Source organism: Galeopterus variegatus, unplaced genomic scaffold (genome assembly GCF_000696425.1).
Source record: "Galeopterus variegatus unplaced genomic scaffold, G_variegatus-3.0.2 Scaffold656, whole genome shotgun sequence".
Lineage (NCBI taxonomy): Eukaryota > Metazoa > Chordata > Mammalia > Dermoptera > Cynocephalidae > Galeopterus > Galeopterus variegatus.
The window spans coordinates 486557-504326 of record NW_007726767.1 but is presented as its reverse complement, the minus strand read 5'-3'; the positions used below and the strand labels follow the sequence as shown (position 1 = coordinate 504326).

Here is a 17770-nt window from a genome sequence, read left to right as displayed (position 1 = left end):
GCAGGAACCAGTCTGTATGTGGGATCTGAACCCTCGGCGGGAGCGCCACCGCGCTCCCAAGCGGCGCACTGTAGCAGTGCGCCACCGGGCCGGCCCCTGTTCCAGTTTTTTCATTCTTTTTTTCTCTTGGCATTTCAGGGTGGAAGTTTCTATTACTGATTCTTCCCTTTGTTGTGTTCAGTCTATTGATAGCCCATCAAAGACATTCTTCATTTGTGTTAGTGTTTTTGATTTCTACTATTTCGTTTTGATTCTTCCTTCTATAGCCCTTAGTATATTACTCAGTTATTTTAAACTCCCAGTTTGACTTCCATATGAGTCTGATTTTCAGATGCTTGCTTTGTCTCTTCAGAGTATGTTTTTTCTTGCCTTTTACATGCTGTGCAATTATTTGTTGAAATCTAGACATGACTTATTGGATAATAGAAACTCAGGTAAATAGGTCTTAACTGTGAGGTTTTCTGTTTATCTCCCTAAGAGTTAAGCTGTGTTTAATGTTTGCGAGGTGGTTGTATCGTTTGCAGGTGTCATAGGCTTCATTTTCCTCCAGTTTCCTTGTTTTTGTCTTCCCTGCTGTTTTGAGTTTCCCTGGAAACTCCATAAATAGAATCCATGTCTTGCAGCTCTTTCAGTTGTAATCTACTATTATTATATTTGAGCTGTTGATGTGGTGATAAGGTATTGGGGAGGGGAAGTGTTCTATAATCTTGTGATGAACTCTGGTGTTTTTAGTGGACTAGAGTCCCTGCACTGTGATCTTTGGAAGAGTTTCTCAGCCTCCCTTCTCCTCCTCTTACTTCCCTCAGGAAGGTTAGAGGGGCTGGAGTCTAATTGCCCTTCCTCTGGGTCATGTTAATTTCTGGGAAAGCAGTTTCTCTTGAAGGCTGGGCTTTATTAAAGAGAATAGAGTACTCTAGGCATATTTCAAAATTGTTACTTTTCCCTTTCCCCTGCCCAAAACTGGAGGGGATTTTTCTCTAGTGAAAACCTGGTAGAGCTCCTAGAGGTACAACTCATGAAAGTGTGGAGGCTCCCCTAAGACTAGGCCCCCAGGAGTTTGTAATGCTCAAGGTAGTTTGCCCTAAATCTCCAGCAATTCATCAATTACCTTTAAGGTGTTCCTTCCAGTTATTGGCTTCAGAGCCTTCTGCTCCTGGTAAATTCTGATTCTCTGTATTCACTTGTCTCTTCAGTTTTCCTGAAGGTGTTTTGTGCTGTGAACTCAGTTTTCTAGTGAATCTAAGAGTAGTTGATTTTCAGTTGTTTTAGCTTTTTTCTTGTGAGTATAGGAGTGATGATTTCCAAGCTCTTTACATATTGGAGCTGAACTCAGAAATCTTCCTGTTTATTTTTTTATGAGAGTTTTAGTGAGATATAATTCACATACCATAAAAATTCACTATTTAAAAGTGCACAATTCACTAGTTTTTACTACATTCACAGTTAAGCAACCCTTACCACTATTTAATTTTGGGATATTTTCATCACCTGAAATAGAAGCCCTGTACCCATAAGCAGTCAGTCCTCCCAGTAACCACTGATCTATTTTACCTTTCTGGACATTTCATACAAATGGAATCATACAGTATGAGACCATTTGCTTCTGACTCTTCATTTTAGCGTTATGTTCTTAAGATTCATCTTGTAGCATATATGAGTATTATACTCTATTCCTTTGTGTTGCCAAATAATATTCCATTATATGGATATATCACATTTTATTTATCTATTCATCAGTTGGTGGAAACACTTTGTTTTTGTTTGGGCAGCTGGGCCAGTACAGGAATCAAACCCTGGACCTGGTGTAATCAGATTAGCACAATGCTGTAACCAACCGAGTGAACCAGCCAACCCAGAAACACTTTTTTGCTATTATGAATAATGCTGTTAAGAACATTCGTGCAACATTTTAGTGTGGATATATGTTTCTATTTCTTTTGGATAAATAACACTGGAGTGTAATTGCTGGGTCATATGGAAACTCTATGATTAACATTTTGAGGAACTGCCAGACTGTTTTCCAGAGTGGCTGCACCATTTTACTTTCCCACCAGCTATGATAGTTCCAGTTTCTCCACATTCTTGCCAATACATGTTTTCTTAATTTTAGCCATCCTAGTGTGGGTGACGTGAGATCTCATTGTGGTTCTGATTTGCATTTAACTAATTACTGATGATATTGAGCATCTTTTTATGTGCTTATTTGTCATGTGTACATCTTTAAAGAAATGTCTATTCAGATCCTTTGTTCATTATTTAGTCAGGTTTTCTTTTTATTGTTGAGGTATAAGAGTTCTTTATATATTCTGGGAAGAGGTCGCTATCAGATACATGATTTGCATATATTTTCTCCTGTTCTGTGGATTGTCTTCTAATTTCCTTGACAGTATCATTTGAAGCACAAAAGTTTTAAATTTTTACGAAATCTAGTTTATCTGTTTTTTTCTTTGTTTCCTCTGCTTTTTGGTGTCTTTTTTAAAAAGATCGTTGCCTAAGCCAGGGTCACAAAAACTTAATTCAGTGTTTTTGTCTAAGAGTTTTATAGTTTTAGCTATTCAGTTAGCTCTCTAATTCATTTTGAGTTAATTTCTATATATGGTGTGAGGTAGGGATTCAATCTCATTCTTTTGCGTGTCTAAGAGTTTTATAGTTTTAGCTATTCAGTTAGCTCTCTAATTCATTTTGAGTTAATTTTATATATGGTGTGAGGTAGGGATTCAATCTCATTCTTTTGCATGGTTACTAGAACCAACTTTTGAGTTTCCTGATTCTGTTGTTTTTCTAGTTTCTGTTTCACTTATTTCTGCTCTAATCTTTAATTTCTGCTACTTGCTTCGGGTTTAGTTTATTTTTCCTTTTCTAGTTTCTCAAGGTGTAGGAAATTGGCTTATTGATTAGAGATCTTAGCTTCAGAACCATGGGCAATTCTCCAACCAAGGCTAAAGGTCTGAGAGCCTGGGGGTGCCATGGGTATACATCTTGGAACCCAAAGACTGAGAAGCCTGGAATTCTGATGTCCAAAGACAGGAAAGAAGAGTGTATCCTAGCTCCAACAGATAGAGACAGTTCACCTCCTCCTCTGTTTTTTGTCCTCTCCAGGCTTCCAGCTGATTGAATGGTGCCACCTTTATTGAGGGCAGATCTTTTCCACGTAGTCCACTCAGGCTCACATGCTAATCTCCTCTGGAAACACCCTCACGGACACACCCATAAATAATGCTTTACCAGGTTTCTAGATATTCTTTAATCTAGTCAAGTTGACACCCAAAATTAACCATCACAGCTCTCATTCTGTTGTATTGATCTATATGTCTAAAGCCAGGGATACACTCTCTTCATTACAGCTTTGTAGTGAGTTTTAAAATTGTGAGGTGTGAGTCTTCCAACTTCCCGCGCCTCGCTCAGCCAGTGAGCGGGAACCGGTTTGTATGTGGGATCCGAACCCTCGGCGCGAGCGCCACCACGCTTCCCAAGCGGCGCACTATAGCAGTGTGCCACTGGGCCGGCCCGTATTTTCTTATCTTTTTTCCCCTTTTAATCCTTTATAGTTTGGTAGTGATTTTCCTTCTTTAATTTCTGGTTTTTAGTAATTTGAATCTTCTCTCTTCTTTTTCTTGGTTACTAGAACCAACTTTTGAGTTTCCTGATTCTGTTGTTTTTCTAGTTTCTGTTTCACTTATTTCTGCTCTAATCTTTAATTTCTGCTACTTGCTTCGGGTTTAGTTTATTTTTCCTTTTCTAGTTTCTCAAGGTGTAGGAAATTGGCTTATTGATTAGAGATCTTTTTTAATATAGCATTTGCAGCTGTAAGTTTCCCTCTAAGTACTATTACTTTAGCTGCACCCCATAAATTTTGAAGTGCCGTATTTTCATTGTCATTCATTTCTAACTATTTTCTGATTTTCTTTGTGATTTCTTCTTTGTCTTATTGGTTTTTTTAAGAGTGTGTTGTATAGGGTCCACATATTTATGTACTTTCCAAATTTCCTTCTGTTATTGATTTCTAGTTTAATTACCTTGCGGTTGGAGAATATACTTTGCACATGCTTTCAATCCTTTTAAATTTATTGAGGTTTTATGGCCTAACATATTCTGGAGAATATCCAACATAACCTTCTATGTTCACTTGAGATGTATGTTCACTTTAGATGTATCCTAGAGTTCTATAGATGTCTCTTTAGTTCTATGGATGCTCCTCAGCTTAAGATGAGGTTACATCCCGATAAACCCATTTTAAGTCAAAAATATCTTAAGTCAAAAATGCACTTAATACCCTGATAAACCCATCATAAAGTTAAAAAATTATAAGTTGAACCATCATAAGTTGGGGACCATCTGTAGTTGGTTTACAGTTTTAAGTTTTGTATTTCCTTGTTGTAGTGGATTGAATTATGTCCCTCCAAAAATCATTGAAGCTTGAATTGTGTTCCCCAAGTTTAATGTATTAGAAACTTAGCCCTTACTCTGTTAAGAGGGTGGGAAATCCTATTATGGTAATTGAAAGGTGGAGCCTTGAAGAGGTGATTGGATTGTAGGACCGTGCAGTAGTGAATGGATTAAAAATGGTGGTCAGGGGTGTGGTTCTGAGGACTTTAAGAAGAGGAGAGTCTGTCTTTCTCTGTCTTGCTTTCTTTGCTTCCACCATCTTGCAATGTGAGACCCCTGGGTCACTGTCGCCACCACCAGATGGACTTTGGATTTCCCAGCCTCAGAAACTGTAAGCAATAAATTTCATTTTCTTTGTAAGTCACCCAGTTTTAGGTATTCTGTTATAGAAACACAAAACAGACTAATACATTCATCTAAGTGTTCTCTGTATTGGAAGTGTTTTATTGAAGTTGCAAACTGTTACTGTGAATTGTCTATTTCTCTCCTTGATCTGTCAGTTTTTGCTTCAAATATTTTGGAGTTCTGTTAATAAGTTTGTATTATTTATAATTTTTATGTCTTCCTGATGGAGTGACCCTTTTATCATAATAAAGTATATTGCTTTGTCTTTAGTAACAATTTTTATCTTATATTCTGCTTTGTCTGATTTAATATAGCTATTTCAGCTCTCATTTAGTTACTTTTACATAGTATTTCTTTTTCCTTCCTTTTTCAATCTGTTTGTGTGTCTGAATCTAAAATATTTCCTGTAGACAACGTATCATTGGATTTTTTTAAAAAATGTATTCTGTGAATCTCTGCCTTTTGATTTGATAATTTTATCTATTTGCATTTATTGAAAATACTGGTAGCTAGGATTTAGGGTAGGTAGGATTGAAATTACTGATAGGTACTGATAGGTAGGATGTTTTTAAATAAGACAGAAGAAAAGAATTACAAACAAAAACAAATTTATGCTGTCTTTTATATTTACCTATGTAGTTATCTTTAGTGATGTTCTTTATTTCTCTGTGTGGATTTGAGTTGCTGTCTAGTTTCCTTTCCTATCAGTAAGAAGGATTCCTTTACTATTTCCTGTATTGCAGGTCTACTACTGACAGATTCTGTTTTTGTTTATTTGGGAATGTCTCAATTTCTTCCTATTTGAAGTATAGTTTTGCTGAATATAGAAGTTGTGGTTTATATTTTTTCATTCAGCATTTTGAATATGTTATCCCACTGCCTCCTGGCCTCCATGGTTTCTGATGAGGGATCCGAACCCTCGGACGGGAGCGCCGCCGCGCTTCCCAAGCGGCGCACTATCCAGTGCGCCACCGGGCCGGCCCTGGCTTCCATGGTTTTTGATGAGAAAGTCTAGTGTTAATCTTACTTGGTTAAAATAGCACTAACTATTTAAAACAATAGTAGCTATGCTTTGGAGAGTTTGTGTGATGAAGGAGTGAGACATGACAACAGTAGTAAAAAAAATTGTCAGGAGGTAAGTAGGTTTTAAAAAGTTGTGTCTTGATACCTGCACTCCCATGTTCATTGCAGCTCTATTTACAATAGCCAAAATATGGAACCAATCTAAATGTCCATCGACAGATGACTGGATAAGGAAAATATGGTTTATATACATAGTGGAATACTACTCAGCTATAAGAAAGAATGAAATTCTGCCATTTGCAGCAACATAGAAGAGTCTGGAGAAAATTATATTAAGGGAAACAAGCCAGACAAGGAAAGAGAAATACCACATGTCCTCACTTATACATGGGGCTAAGAAACAAAGAAAGAATACTAGAGATGGGGGCGAGGCAGGGAGCAGTTTGGGAAGGGGTAGGTTGGGTAAAGGGCATAAAGAAAAATCACAATTTGTAATAATAATATGCTTATAATAAGTAATATTTTTAAAAAACCCTCTCCTTAAAAATACAGTTATGTCTTTGCTATGTCAAATAAATATACTAATACTAGAGATAAATATACTAATTTAATTGTGATATATTAAAAATGCATTTTAATTTATAAATTATCTATTAAGATAATACCAAAACGTATAGCAAAATCTAATAATGGTCATAAAACAGAAAAGTAAAAATTAAAAAGAACACAGAAAAAGATGAATGGAGAGAACAGATTGGACAGATAGGAAGAAGATAGTAGGCTTAAACCCATCTATAACAGGAATTAAACTAAATTACAAATACAAATACAAATAAATTAGTCCTTTTAGTCTGTTATATATGTTAAGTACAAACATCATTTACTTAATGGTGCTAAGATATATATATATAATTTGAGATGACACGTATTGACATACAGGTCGAGTATCCCTAATTCAAAACCCTGAAATCCAAAATGTTCCAAAATCCAAAACTTTTTGAGTGCTGACATGATACTTAAAGCAAATTCTCATTGGAGCACTTTGGAGTTTGGATTTTTGGATTAGGGATGCTTAACTGGTAAGTATAATGCAAATATTCCAAAATCCAAAAAAAAAAAATCTGAAATACAAAACACTTTTGGTCCCAAACATTTTAGATAAGGAACACTCAGCCTGTATTGATCTGAAAAATCTTTATGTCTATTGATCTTTCTAAACACATAGTACTACAGTAATAAATTTCTTGTTCATATACTTAAAGTTTGCCTCTCCTTCACTGTTGAGTTAGAGCTTGTTTTTATATGTTCTGAAACACCTGAAACATCTACCAGCTATTCAGTTCACTGTGTGATATGAACCACACTCATCCACATCTGGTGTTACAAATTTACCTGTCAAATAACCCTCCTTCCATCTCTGCACAATAACTCACAAGCTATAACCCTTATGACAGGTCTTTTTCAAGGTAAAGTACCAAATCTGTTGTTGTATTTGTATATTCCTTAACAATTTAATGTGTAAAACTGCATGAATATTTTTATTGGGTTCTTTTTTTAATGCGTTACTAGTGAAATTTTTGCATGCTGTGCTCCTAACCTCATTTTCCCCCATAAGCCCCATGGCTTTTGTTGCATGATTTTGTATAGTGTGGTGATTTTTAGGAATACATATGTCACAGCATTGCACAACTGACTATAATTGTTTTATTGGTATCTCCATTCTTCTGTTCATCCATTGATCCGTCTTATTTTTTGATGCAACCCTAATCACTACACCATGGATATCATTAACTATTGCTTGACATTTGTTTACTGTTCTTTTTTTAAGTTGTGGTACAGTTTACATACAGTGAAATGCACAAATCTTAAGTTTACTGTTTGAGTTTTACAGATGCACACACCTGTAAAATGCAAACCCCTATCAGAATATAAAATAATAACATCATTTTCAGATATGTTCCCTTAGGCTCCATCCCAGTCAGGCCCTGTCCCCACCCTTTTGGAAGCAACCACTATTTTGACTTTTTTCTACCACAGATTAGCTTTTCCTATTACAGAACTTCATATACAAGGAATCATATGGCATATACTCTTGCTGTAAGGCTTCCTTTAGTCAACATAACATTTTTGAGATTCATCTGTGTTCTTTACGTTAGCAATTACATTTTTTTGTTGCCAAGTAGAATGTACCACAGTTTGTATATCCATTCACTTGTTGATGGATACACAAGTTTTTTCCAGTTTTTCCCTATTGTGAAGAAAGCTGCTATGAACATATTGTACTAGTCTTTTGGTAGACACATGTCTTCATTTTCTCTTAAGAATGGAATTGGGTCATAGTGTAAGTGCATGTTCAGTGTAATGAGAAACTGCCAGCCTTTGTTTCAAAGAGGTTGTACCATTTTACATTCCCACCCACAATGTATGAAAGTTCCTGTTGTGCCATATCATTGCTTTATTAGTCCATTTTTGTGTTGCTTATAACAAAATACCAGAATCTGGTTAATTTATAAAGAAAAGTTTATTTGGCTCACAATTCTGGGACAACTGCATCTGATGCAGGCCTCAGGCTGCTTCTACTCATGACGGAAAACAGCTGGTAGGTACAAGCAGATCACATGGCGAGGAGGAGGAGGTGGGGGGCGGGGAGAGAACTCACTCATGACACACACACCCCTGCCCCCGAAGGAGAACATTAGTCCATTCATGAGAGATCTGCCCCCATGACCCAAACAGCTCCCAACACTGCCACACTGGGGATCAGATTTCCATATGAGTTTTGGGGGAACAACACATCCGAACTCTATCACTTGGCAACTCTGGCATTGTCAGTCTTTTAAATTTTAACCATTCTGGAGGGTGTATAGTGGTATCTTAATGCAGTTCTAATTTGCATTTTCCTGATGACTAACCATGTGGAGTACTTTTTCATGTGCTCCTTGCTTATTTGCAGTATCTTATTTTCTGACGTGTCCATTCAGATCTTTTGTCCCTTTTTGAAAATTGGGTTGTCTTATGTCTTGTTGAGCAGAAGTTTTTAATTTTGGTGAAGTCTAAATGATGAGTATATTTTATGGCTCTTTCTGTGTCCTAATGTCTTTATTTTTTCCTCAAGTCATTAAGATGTTCTTATGTGTTTTCTCTTAGAAGCCTTAATAGTTTTTAACTTTTATATTTGGGACTGTGACCCATCTTCAACTGATTTTTGCATGTTGTGTGAGGTGGAGGTTAAGGTTTATTTTTTTCCATATGGATGTCAGTTGTCGTATTACTCTTTGTTAAAAGGACTTTCCTTTCCCTTTTGGGTTGTTTTGGCACCTTTGTAAAATATTAAATGGGGATTTCTTTCTGGGCTCCTTGATCCGTTCCATTGATATATTTGTTGATCCTTATGCCATAATATACTGCTTTTATTACCCAGCTTTATGTTAAGCCTTGAAGTCAGATTGTGTAATTCCTCCAACTCTGTTCTTTTTCAAGGTTTCTTTGGATATTTTAGATTCTTTACATTTCCATATAAATTTTGGAATCAGCTTGTCAAACTTAAAAAAAACCCTAGCATGAGCAGAATCGCAGCCTTAGTAATAATGAGTCTGTTGGTCCATAAACATGATATATCTTGCCATTTATTTACATCTTTAATTTTCCTCAGCAATATTTGATAATTTTTAAAAGAGAGGACTGCATGTCTTTTCTTTATTTCTTAAATGTCTTATGTTTTCTGGTGCTGTTGTAGATGGAATTTTAAAAATTTTATTTTCTCAGTGTTTGTTGCCAGTATATACAAATACAATAAGATTTTATTTTTATATTAACCTTGTGTCCTGCAATCTTGTTAAATTCACTTATTAATTCTACTGATTATTTTGTAGATTCCTTTGGATTTTTTAAAAAATCAACAGTCATGTTATCTGCAAATAGATCCAGTTTTATTTCTGCCTTTTATTTCTTTCTCATCATTTTGAAATGACTAGATTTGCAGTACATTGTTGAGTAGAAGTGATGAGCTCTGGCATTCTTGCCTTGTTCTAGGTTTTCAGGGAATAGTGTTCAGTATTTCACTATTAAGTACGCTGGTTTTGGAGTTTTTGTAAATAAAGGTTGAGGAAGCTCCCTTGTTTTCTTAGTTTGCGAAGAGTATTGTGAATGGGTGTTAAATTTTGTCCGATGTTTTTTATGCAACTACTCCTAATATAGTAAAATACATTGATTGGTTTTATTTTATTTATTTTATTTATTTTTTTTTTCCTTTTTGTCTTTTTTTTTTTTTCGTGTCCGGCAACGGGATCGCAACCCTCGGTGTTGGGCCCGCACCTCGCTCAGCCAGTGAGTGGGAACCGGTCTGTATGTGGGATCCGAACCCTTGGCGGGAGCGCCACCACACTCCCAAGCGGCGCACTGTAGCAGTGCGCCACCGGGCCGGCCAACATTGATTGGTTTTAAATGATAGCCAACGTTGTGTTCTTGAGTTAAACACTACCTGGTAATATTACCATTTTGTTGTGTTATTAGAATACCTTTTAAATTTATTTATTAAATTTTAAATTATATCTCTTTGCAGTATTTTAGTGGGTATTCTAGAGATTTTAATAACATTTGTCCCCTCTTCCTGTCTTTTTTGCTGTAGTTGTCATATGTATTACATCTTCATGTGTTATAAACTGTACAATACATGTTACCATTTTTGCTTTAAAGAGTCATATATGTTTTAAGAAGATTAAGAGATGTTTGTTTATGTGTGTGCAAAGCAGGTCTGCTGGCAACACATTCTTTTTAAGTTTTATATTTTGATGTAAAGAGAATGATTTGTGAACGATATTTTCCCTGAATATAACATTTTGTGTTGAAAGGCTCCCCCCGCCGCCCGGCACTTTTAAGAATTTTGTTCTGCTGTCTTCTGGCTTTTTTATTTTCTGATGAGAAGTCAGTGAAAATTTAGCTCAGTCTTCCTATGAAAGTAATATGTCATTTTTCTCCAGCTACTTTCAGTATTTATTCTTAGTTTTCAGCAATTTGAATGTGATTTGTGCCGAAGTGTGGTTTGCTTTGTATTTGACTTAAAGTTTGCCAACCTTCTTGGATCTATAAATATTGTCAATTATTTTTTTCTGCCCCATTCTCTTTTTTCTTGATGGGACTCTGGTTACATGTATGTTAGACCTTTTGATATTGTTCCAGGGGCTCTATTTTTATCTCAATCATTTTTCTCTCTGTTCTTCAGATCAGATTTATTTTCATGTTTACACACTCATTTTGTCATCTCCAACCTGCTATTAATCAGTAAATGTTTATTATGTTATACATTGTACATTAGTAAATATTTATTTCAGATATTCAGGTCCAGGATTTCCATTTGGTTCTTGTCTTCGTCTGGGCCGCTATAACAAAATACCTTAGACTGGGTAATTTATAAACAGCATAAATTTATTGCTCACATTCTGGAGGCTGGGAAGTCCAATATCAACACACCAGCAGATTCTGTGTCTGGTGAGAACTCTCTCCTTCACAGATGGTACCTCCGATGTGTCCTCACATGGCGGAAGGGGGGAAACAAGCTCCCTCAGGCCTCTTTTATATGTGTACCAATCCAATCAGCTCCCAAAGGCCCACCTCATAATATCACCACATTGGGGATTAGGTTCCAGCATATGAATTTTGCGGGGGACACAAACATTCAGACCATAGCAGTTCATTTTTATTGTTTTTTTTTTTTTTTTTTTTTTTTTTTTTTTTTTTTTTTTTTTTTTTTTTTTTTTTTTTTTTTTTTTTTTTTTTTTTTTTTTTTTTTTTTTTTTTTTTTTTTTTTTTTTTTTTTTTTTTTTTTTTTTTTGGCTGAGATTTCCTATCTTTTCATTAAAACAAATGTATTTTCCCCTGCATTGTGTGCATTGTAACAATAGCTGCTTTAAATTCCTTATCTGCTAATTCCAACATCTGGATCTTCTCAGAGCCATTCCCTATTTCTCTTTTTTTTAAAAATGTGGATTATGTTTTCCTGTTGTTAATTGTACTCTATTATGTGTAAATGATAAGAGTTTTAAACTCTGAATAGTATTTTGTAATCAGTAATTAATTTTAGGGACATAGTTTTGAAATTTTTTGTGCTGATTATTGTTTCTTTGCCTTTGTCTTTCTTCTGTTTTCACTTGTCTCCCTACTAACATATATCCTCAAATAGTTCTTTTATGAGAGTCTGTGGGTAGTAAACTATTAGCTTTTAAAATATCTTATTTTTCCCTCATTCTTACAGCTTTAACTGGGAATTAAGCTCTAGATTGACAGGTTTTTTTTCTTTACCTTCGATACTTTGAGCATATTGTGCCATTGTTTTTTGTCATCAGTTGTTGCTGGGGAGAAGCCTGCTGTCAGTCTAATTGTCATTCCTTGGTAGGAAATCTGCCTTCTCTCTGGTAGCTTTCAAGGTTATGTCTGTGATTAATATTCTGTAGTGTGTCTTAAGTATGACTTAATTTTTATCTTCCTCAATATGCGATGTACATTTTCAATTCAGCAATATTTTTTCAATTCTGGAAAATTATTAGGTAATTATCTTAGCAAACACTGGTGCTCTACTGTTTTTATTTTTAGTGACTGTGATTTCTTCTTTTTTCTTTTATGTATCCTAAGTATACTTGTTTTGATATTATTTTAAATTAGACTGTCCATTGAGTGAGTCATCTAGAATGAATTCATGTTCCAGTTGTTTATTTTGTTGGTTTTATATTTTAGAATTTTGTCTTTGCAGCTTCATTCTGATTGGAAATTTTTAAGATTTTTCTTCATTTTGTTCATCTTTTTCTATGCTTATTTTCTATTAAAGTTTGCACTTGCTTTTTAACTTGTTGGCCTCCAGTCCAAAATAGGTCTGTAATAAGAGTTTCCAGGTTCTTGCTTTAGGGTGACGTTGGGAGTATTGCAGATTCAGTGACCAATCCATTCAACAACAGTTCAGATCCTGGTCCAGGAGGCTTCTGCTCTCTCTCCTTAACTAGGCCACAATGTCAAATAACCTCTAGCCCTGGCAACAGGTGGTATCAGTATTTTGTTAGCCTCCTTTAAAGAAGGGAAGCCTATTCCAGCTTTTGGCTTTAAGCAATAAGCATGGCTAATGCTCGTCTTGTGGAGCATTTTCAGTCCTTGTTTCCGCAGAGAAGGCGGCACTTGTAGCCACTACTGAGTGCTCATAGACCCAGAGCTTTGCAGGCCCATAGCTGTGTACCTGTTCACAGCTTTTGTTTCTTCAGAAAGATTGTCTTTTTTTTTTTGGCAGTTGGTTGGGGGTCTTAAGTCTTTTTGATAACACTTATATTTTATGTTACATTTGTAGCAAAGGGGCTGAATCAAAATACAAACTTAATGACCCTTCTTGACTATCCATTTAAACGCTGTTTATGTTTTATCAGTCAAGTCTCACTCAACATGTGCTTTTATTTGTAACATTGCTCTTGTGAATTTATTTAACTATGAGTTTTAATAGCTAGTAGGGAGAACCCTATTATTTTTCTTTTCAAGAATTTTGTCTTTTGTGGTCAAAATTATGTTTTTACGTATGAACTTTAAAATCATATTGTTCACTTTTAAAAGTTTGATTGTAATCTATCTTGAAATGCATTACATGTATATATTATTTTAGAAAGATTACTATTTTTATGCTGTCAAGTTCTTAAGATATATACCATGTCTTTTTATTTATAGATTTTAAAATATTTTTTTTGAGCCTTACTTGAGAACTTTATTTCTGTCTTATGGTTTCTGTATTTATTGTGACTGATATCTTTACACATACCATTTCCTTCCTCTAGCTGGCTATTACGAGGAGAGAAATTAAAATGTTTTTCTTATATCCAGTCACTTTGCCAAAATACCTAATTAATTCTAAAAGCTTTTCGTAGATTCTGTGGTTTACTATATATATAATGATACCAACTACAAATAAAGATAATTTTATATCTCCTAATGTTTACACTAGTTATTTAACTTTTTTTTTTTTTTGACCAGTAAGGGCATTGCAACCCTTTCCTTGGTGCTGCCCACACCATGCTCAGCCCGTGAGCGCACTGGCCATCCCTATATAGGATCCGAACTCTCGGCCTCGGCGCTCCCCAGCGCCGCACTCTTCCGAGTGAGCCAAGAGGCTGGCCCTTAATTTCATTATTTTATAAATTATCTAAAACAATGTTTAGCAATTATAGGCATCTCCTTGTTCCTGATTTTAATGGAAATGGCTTCAGTGTTCACTGTTGGGTATCTTGTTTGCTGTATTGATTTTGGGGAACAAAGGTGTCATATTTAAGTAATTTCCTTTTATTCTTATTTTATTGGAGTTTTTATTAGGAAATGTGGCTGCACTTTATCAATGCCATTTTGAATCTTGATACAGTCACAGTCAATTAGCCGGTTTTTTTGGCAGCTGGCTGGGATGGGGATCCAAAATGGTCAATTAGCCTTTTAACAAACTGAATTGTTTGCTTTTTTATTTAGTTTTTCTTTTTCATCCATACTTTTAAGTGTATTGCTTTATACTTTTCCCCTTTTAAACTGTCTTCATCAGGCTTTATTATTGTTTTATAAGCTTTTGAAAATTAATTGTACACCTTAATAATTACCTGTCTTCTTGTGTTTTTGTGGCGATTATTTTGTTCTAATTTCATAAATTGATCGATCATAAGGATTCCTCTGTTTAGGTAGATTTTGTCAGTTTGCCCAGTTTTAGAAAAAAACATTATGTAGATACACTAAAAAATGTATATGTTAGGGTAATTTTATTAAATATTTTAGATGTGTTTGTATGAATTTGACATTTTTTCCAAATGTGAGTCCATGTCCCCTTTTCCTGGTAGTCTAAATTTTCAGTGTCCTTTTGACAACAAAAGGACTTATTTTTTATTTAACATTTTATTTTCCACAAGACTATTACTTTTTATGAAAAGTCTTAATCTTAAGTAATTATCTGTAAATAAGTTGGAAAGACTTTTTAGGTGTTAGTAGAGTAATATAGGTATTACCAATAGTTTAGGTGGTATTTATGAATACTTACTATTGGAATTTACTGTGAATCTGAGTTTTATTGGTGATTAATATGCCTTTTGTTATCATGTAATGAATTTTAACATTTTCGTAGCTACCTTAGGAGTTTGAACCTGGGACTTGGGCTTAGTTCTGATGTTTGAGAATGTTTGGTAATTTATACGTATATGACTATAATAACCTGCTTCTCTTTCTTTCTCCACCCCGCCCCCCCCCCAACAGTTACATGGGAATTGGTCTTTCTGCTCAAGGTGTGAACATGAATAGACTACCAGGTATAACTGTAATTGAATTATGCTATTATAGTATAGTCTTATGGCTAGCCAGCTCTTTCTGGTTATAATTTTCAAGTAATAAATTGAAATAGTAAAAGATACTGATTTTTTATATTTTTAATCACCTATATTATGAGTTCTAAATGTAAGCTGAGTGTTTTTTAATATATTTAAATTCTGTGCTATTTAACAACTCTTAATTAGCATATATACCATACTTTTTTTTTCTTTTTTGTTTTGTTTTCTGGTATTTTTAACTTTAAGTACATAGTCATATCAGCTACTTTAGATATTTTAATGTGGCTGATTCTGTTTGCCATTCATCACATTCCTGGTTTTTAACCCATATTCAGTCGTTTAATGTTCTGGGAATATTGGCTAATATTATGAAGTAAACTAAGGAAGGTATGAATTGAGATGGCTGAACTGTTTCCCAACACTGTTTATCAGAAGGAAGTGATTCTTGGATTATGTTTTCTGGTATTCTGTTGGCTAATGTTAAAAGTTAATTTTGAGGGGAATTTTTTGAAATAGAAAGCAAAACTGCTGATATAAAACTTTATGAAATGCCTTAAAACAAAGAATCAACCCAAGCCCATGTAGTTGTCATCTCATTGTAATCAGATGTTAACCTGACGTACTTTCATTGTACCATTTTGCTTAAAGTTATGCTTGAAACAGGGTTTAAGTGAAATTTTTATTATTTGAAAACTCTCCTTAGAAGTAACTCATAAAAATACTTTTGCTGATAAATCTCTTAATGGTATAGATGTGTCTGTAGTTTGTTTGTAGTTTGTTTGACTTTTATATTTGGATCATGGCCTGGAAAAGCTTTCAGTGATTTAGTATGCAGTTTTCTATTTTACATTGAACTCTGTGTGTGTGTGTGTGTGTGTGTGTGTGTTTTGGGTTTTTTTCCCTTTGTTTGTTTTCCTTAAATCAAAACAAAATCTTTTGGGATTTTTAACACAAAATATGCATGGAAGATATGTCCTGTTGTGGATGTTGCATTTATGTTTTTCTGATATGAGTCCTCTCTGTTTGACTTGTTCTAATGTTCTGTGTAGCTAATTTATTTTTCTTAATGTTGAAAATAGTATTTTAATAATGAAGAAATTACGTAGTATAATTATTGAATTAATGTACATTTGAGAATTTTATCTTTGTACTAACTGTTGTACTATTCTGGCTTATCCTATCATAATCTTAGTGAATAAATCCAATACTGAGATTCCTAAATATACTGGAACTTTTTCTTTAGGTTGGGATAAACATTCATATGGTTACCATGGGGATGACGGACATTCATTTTGTTCTTCTGGAACCGGACAACCTTATGGACCAACTTTTACAACTGGTGATGTCATTGGCTGTTGTGTTAACCTTATCAACAATACCTGCTTTTACACCAAGAATGGACATAGTTTAGGTACTGAGATAATATACTGCATGCAAAATAAACAAATATTGTGATTATTGTACTTCCAGCATAGTAGTCATATTTATTATTTGATTCTCCTTTATTATAGAATGATAGTTCTGGAAATGGTTTCTCCCTTCTTTCCTGGTAGAAGTTGAAGAAGTGGAGAAAATTTATATTCTGTGGAGGCCACATATATGATACATATATATAGGAATAACTACGGAAATAATTCCCATACTGAGATATTTATTCTAGTAGTAGAAATGCCAAGAGTTTTCTGCTTTGCTTTGAATAATACCCTTTACAATATGATCCAGTTCTTTAGGTAACAGATGAAATAGGGCTTAAGTTCTGAGCTCTGAGCATAGTGTGGGGAGCACAGTATGAGCACAGTAACAAAGAGAGGGAAAGCTTGATGCTATGAGTAAGTGAAGATTGCTAGAGGATGGTGACCACGAGTTAGTTTTGTGGCAGGGAGCAGAATTAAACAAGCAAATAGTAACAAAACTTGTAAGAATGAAAGACAGGTGGCTAATAAGAAATAAACAGGTTAATGGAAACTTGAAGGAACTCATACGTTGTAAGTCTGATAGAAAATTAGTTTTAGTTAAGCATGCATGTACTCATAGCACTTCATATTTATTTATTTATTTATTTTTTTTTTTTTTATTTATTTTTTTTTCCTTTTTGTCTTTTTTTCGTGACCGGTAACGGGATCGCAACCCTTGGTGTCGCGCCCGCACTGCGCTCAGCCAGTGAGCGGACCGGTCTCTATATGGGATCCGAACCCTCGGCGGGAGCACCGCCCTCTACCAAGTGCTCCACCGGGCCGGCCCGCACTTCATATTTAAAGTCATGTGTGGTCTTTATATTCTTTTTTCTCAGATTTTTTTTTTTTTTTTTTTTTTTTTTTTTTTTACAGAAAGTATAAAGGATAGCAAGATGCCTTTTTTTTTTTAAGGTTTCATTTTACTTTTTTTTTTTTTTTTTTTTTTTTTAAAAAGATGACCGGTAAGGGGATCTTAACCCTTGACTTGGTGTTGTCAGCACCACACTCACCCAGTGAGCGAACCGGCCATCCCTATATGGGATCCGAACCTGGGGCCTTGGTGTTATCAGCACCACACTCTCCCGAGTGAGCCACGGGCCGGCCCTTCATTTTACTTTTACTGTTGGAAAAGTTCTTAACTCATAGCAAGTTATTTCTAATGGGGTAAAGGAAAAGGAAGCAAAAACTAAGTAACCCCAGAAAGCAAAACCTCCACTTTGCTTATAAATAATATTTAAAAAT

The 17770-nt window shown here is 34.8% G+C and overlaps 1 protein-coding gene across 1 annotated transcript in view; it reads left to right on the top strand.

The window, feature by feature from the left end:
- Positions 1 to 17770, top strand: part of RANBP9 (RAN binding protein 9) — an 86740-nt gene that overhangs the window by 35541 nt on the left and 33429 nt on the right. Inside the window, exons 3-4 of the mRNA XM_008571042.1 lie at positions 15004 to 15056; positions 16318 to 16485. Of these exons, the coding sequence (XP_008569264.1) occupies positions 15008 to 15056; positions 16318 to 16485 (217 nt within the window). The 5' untranslated portion in view covers positions 15004 to 15007. The remainder of the gene's footprint in view (positions 1 to 15003; positions 15057 to 16317; positions 16486 to 17770) is intronic.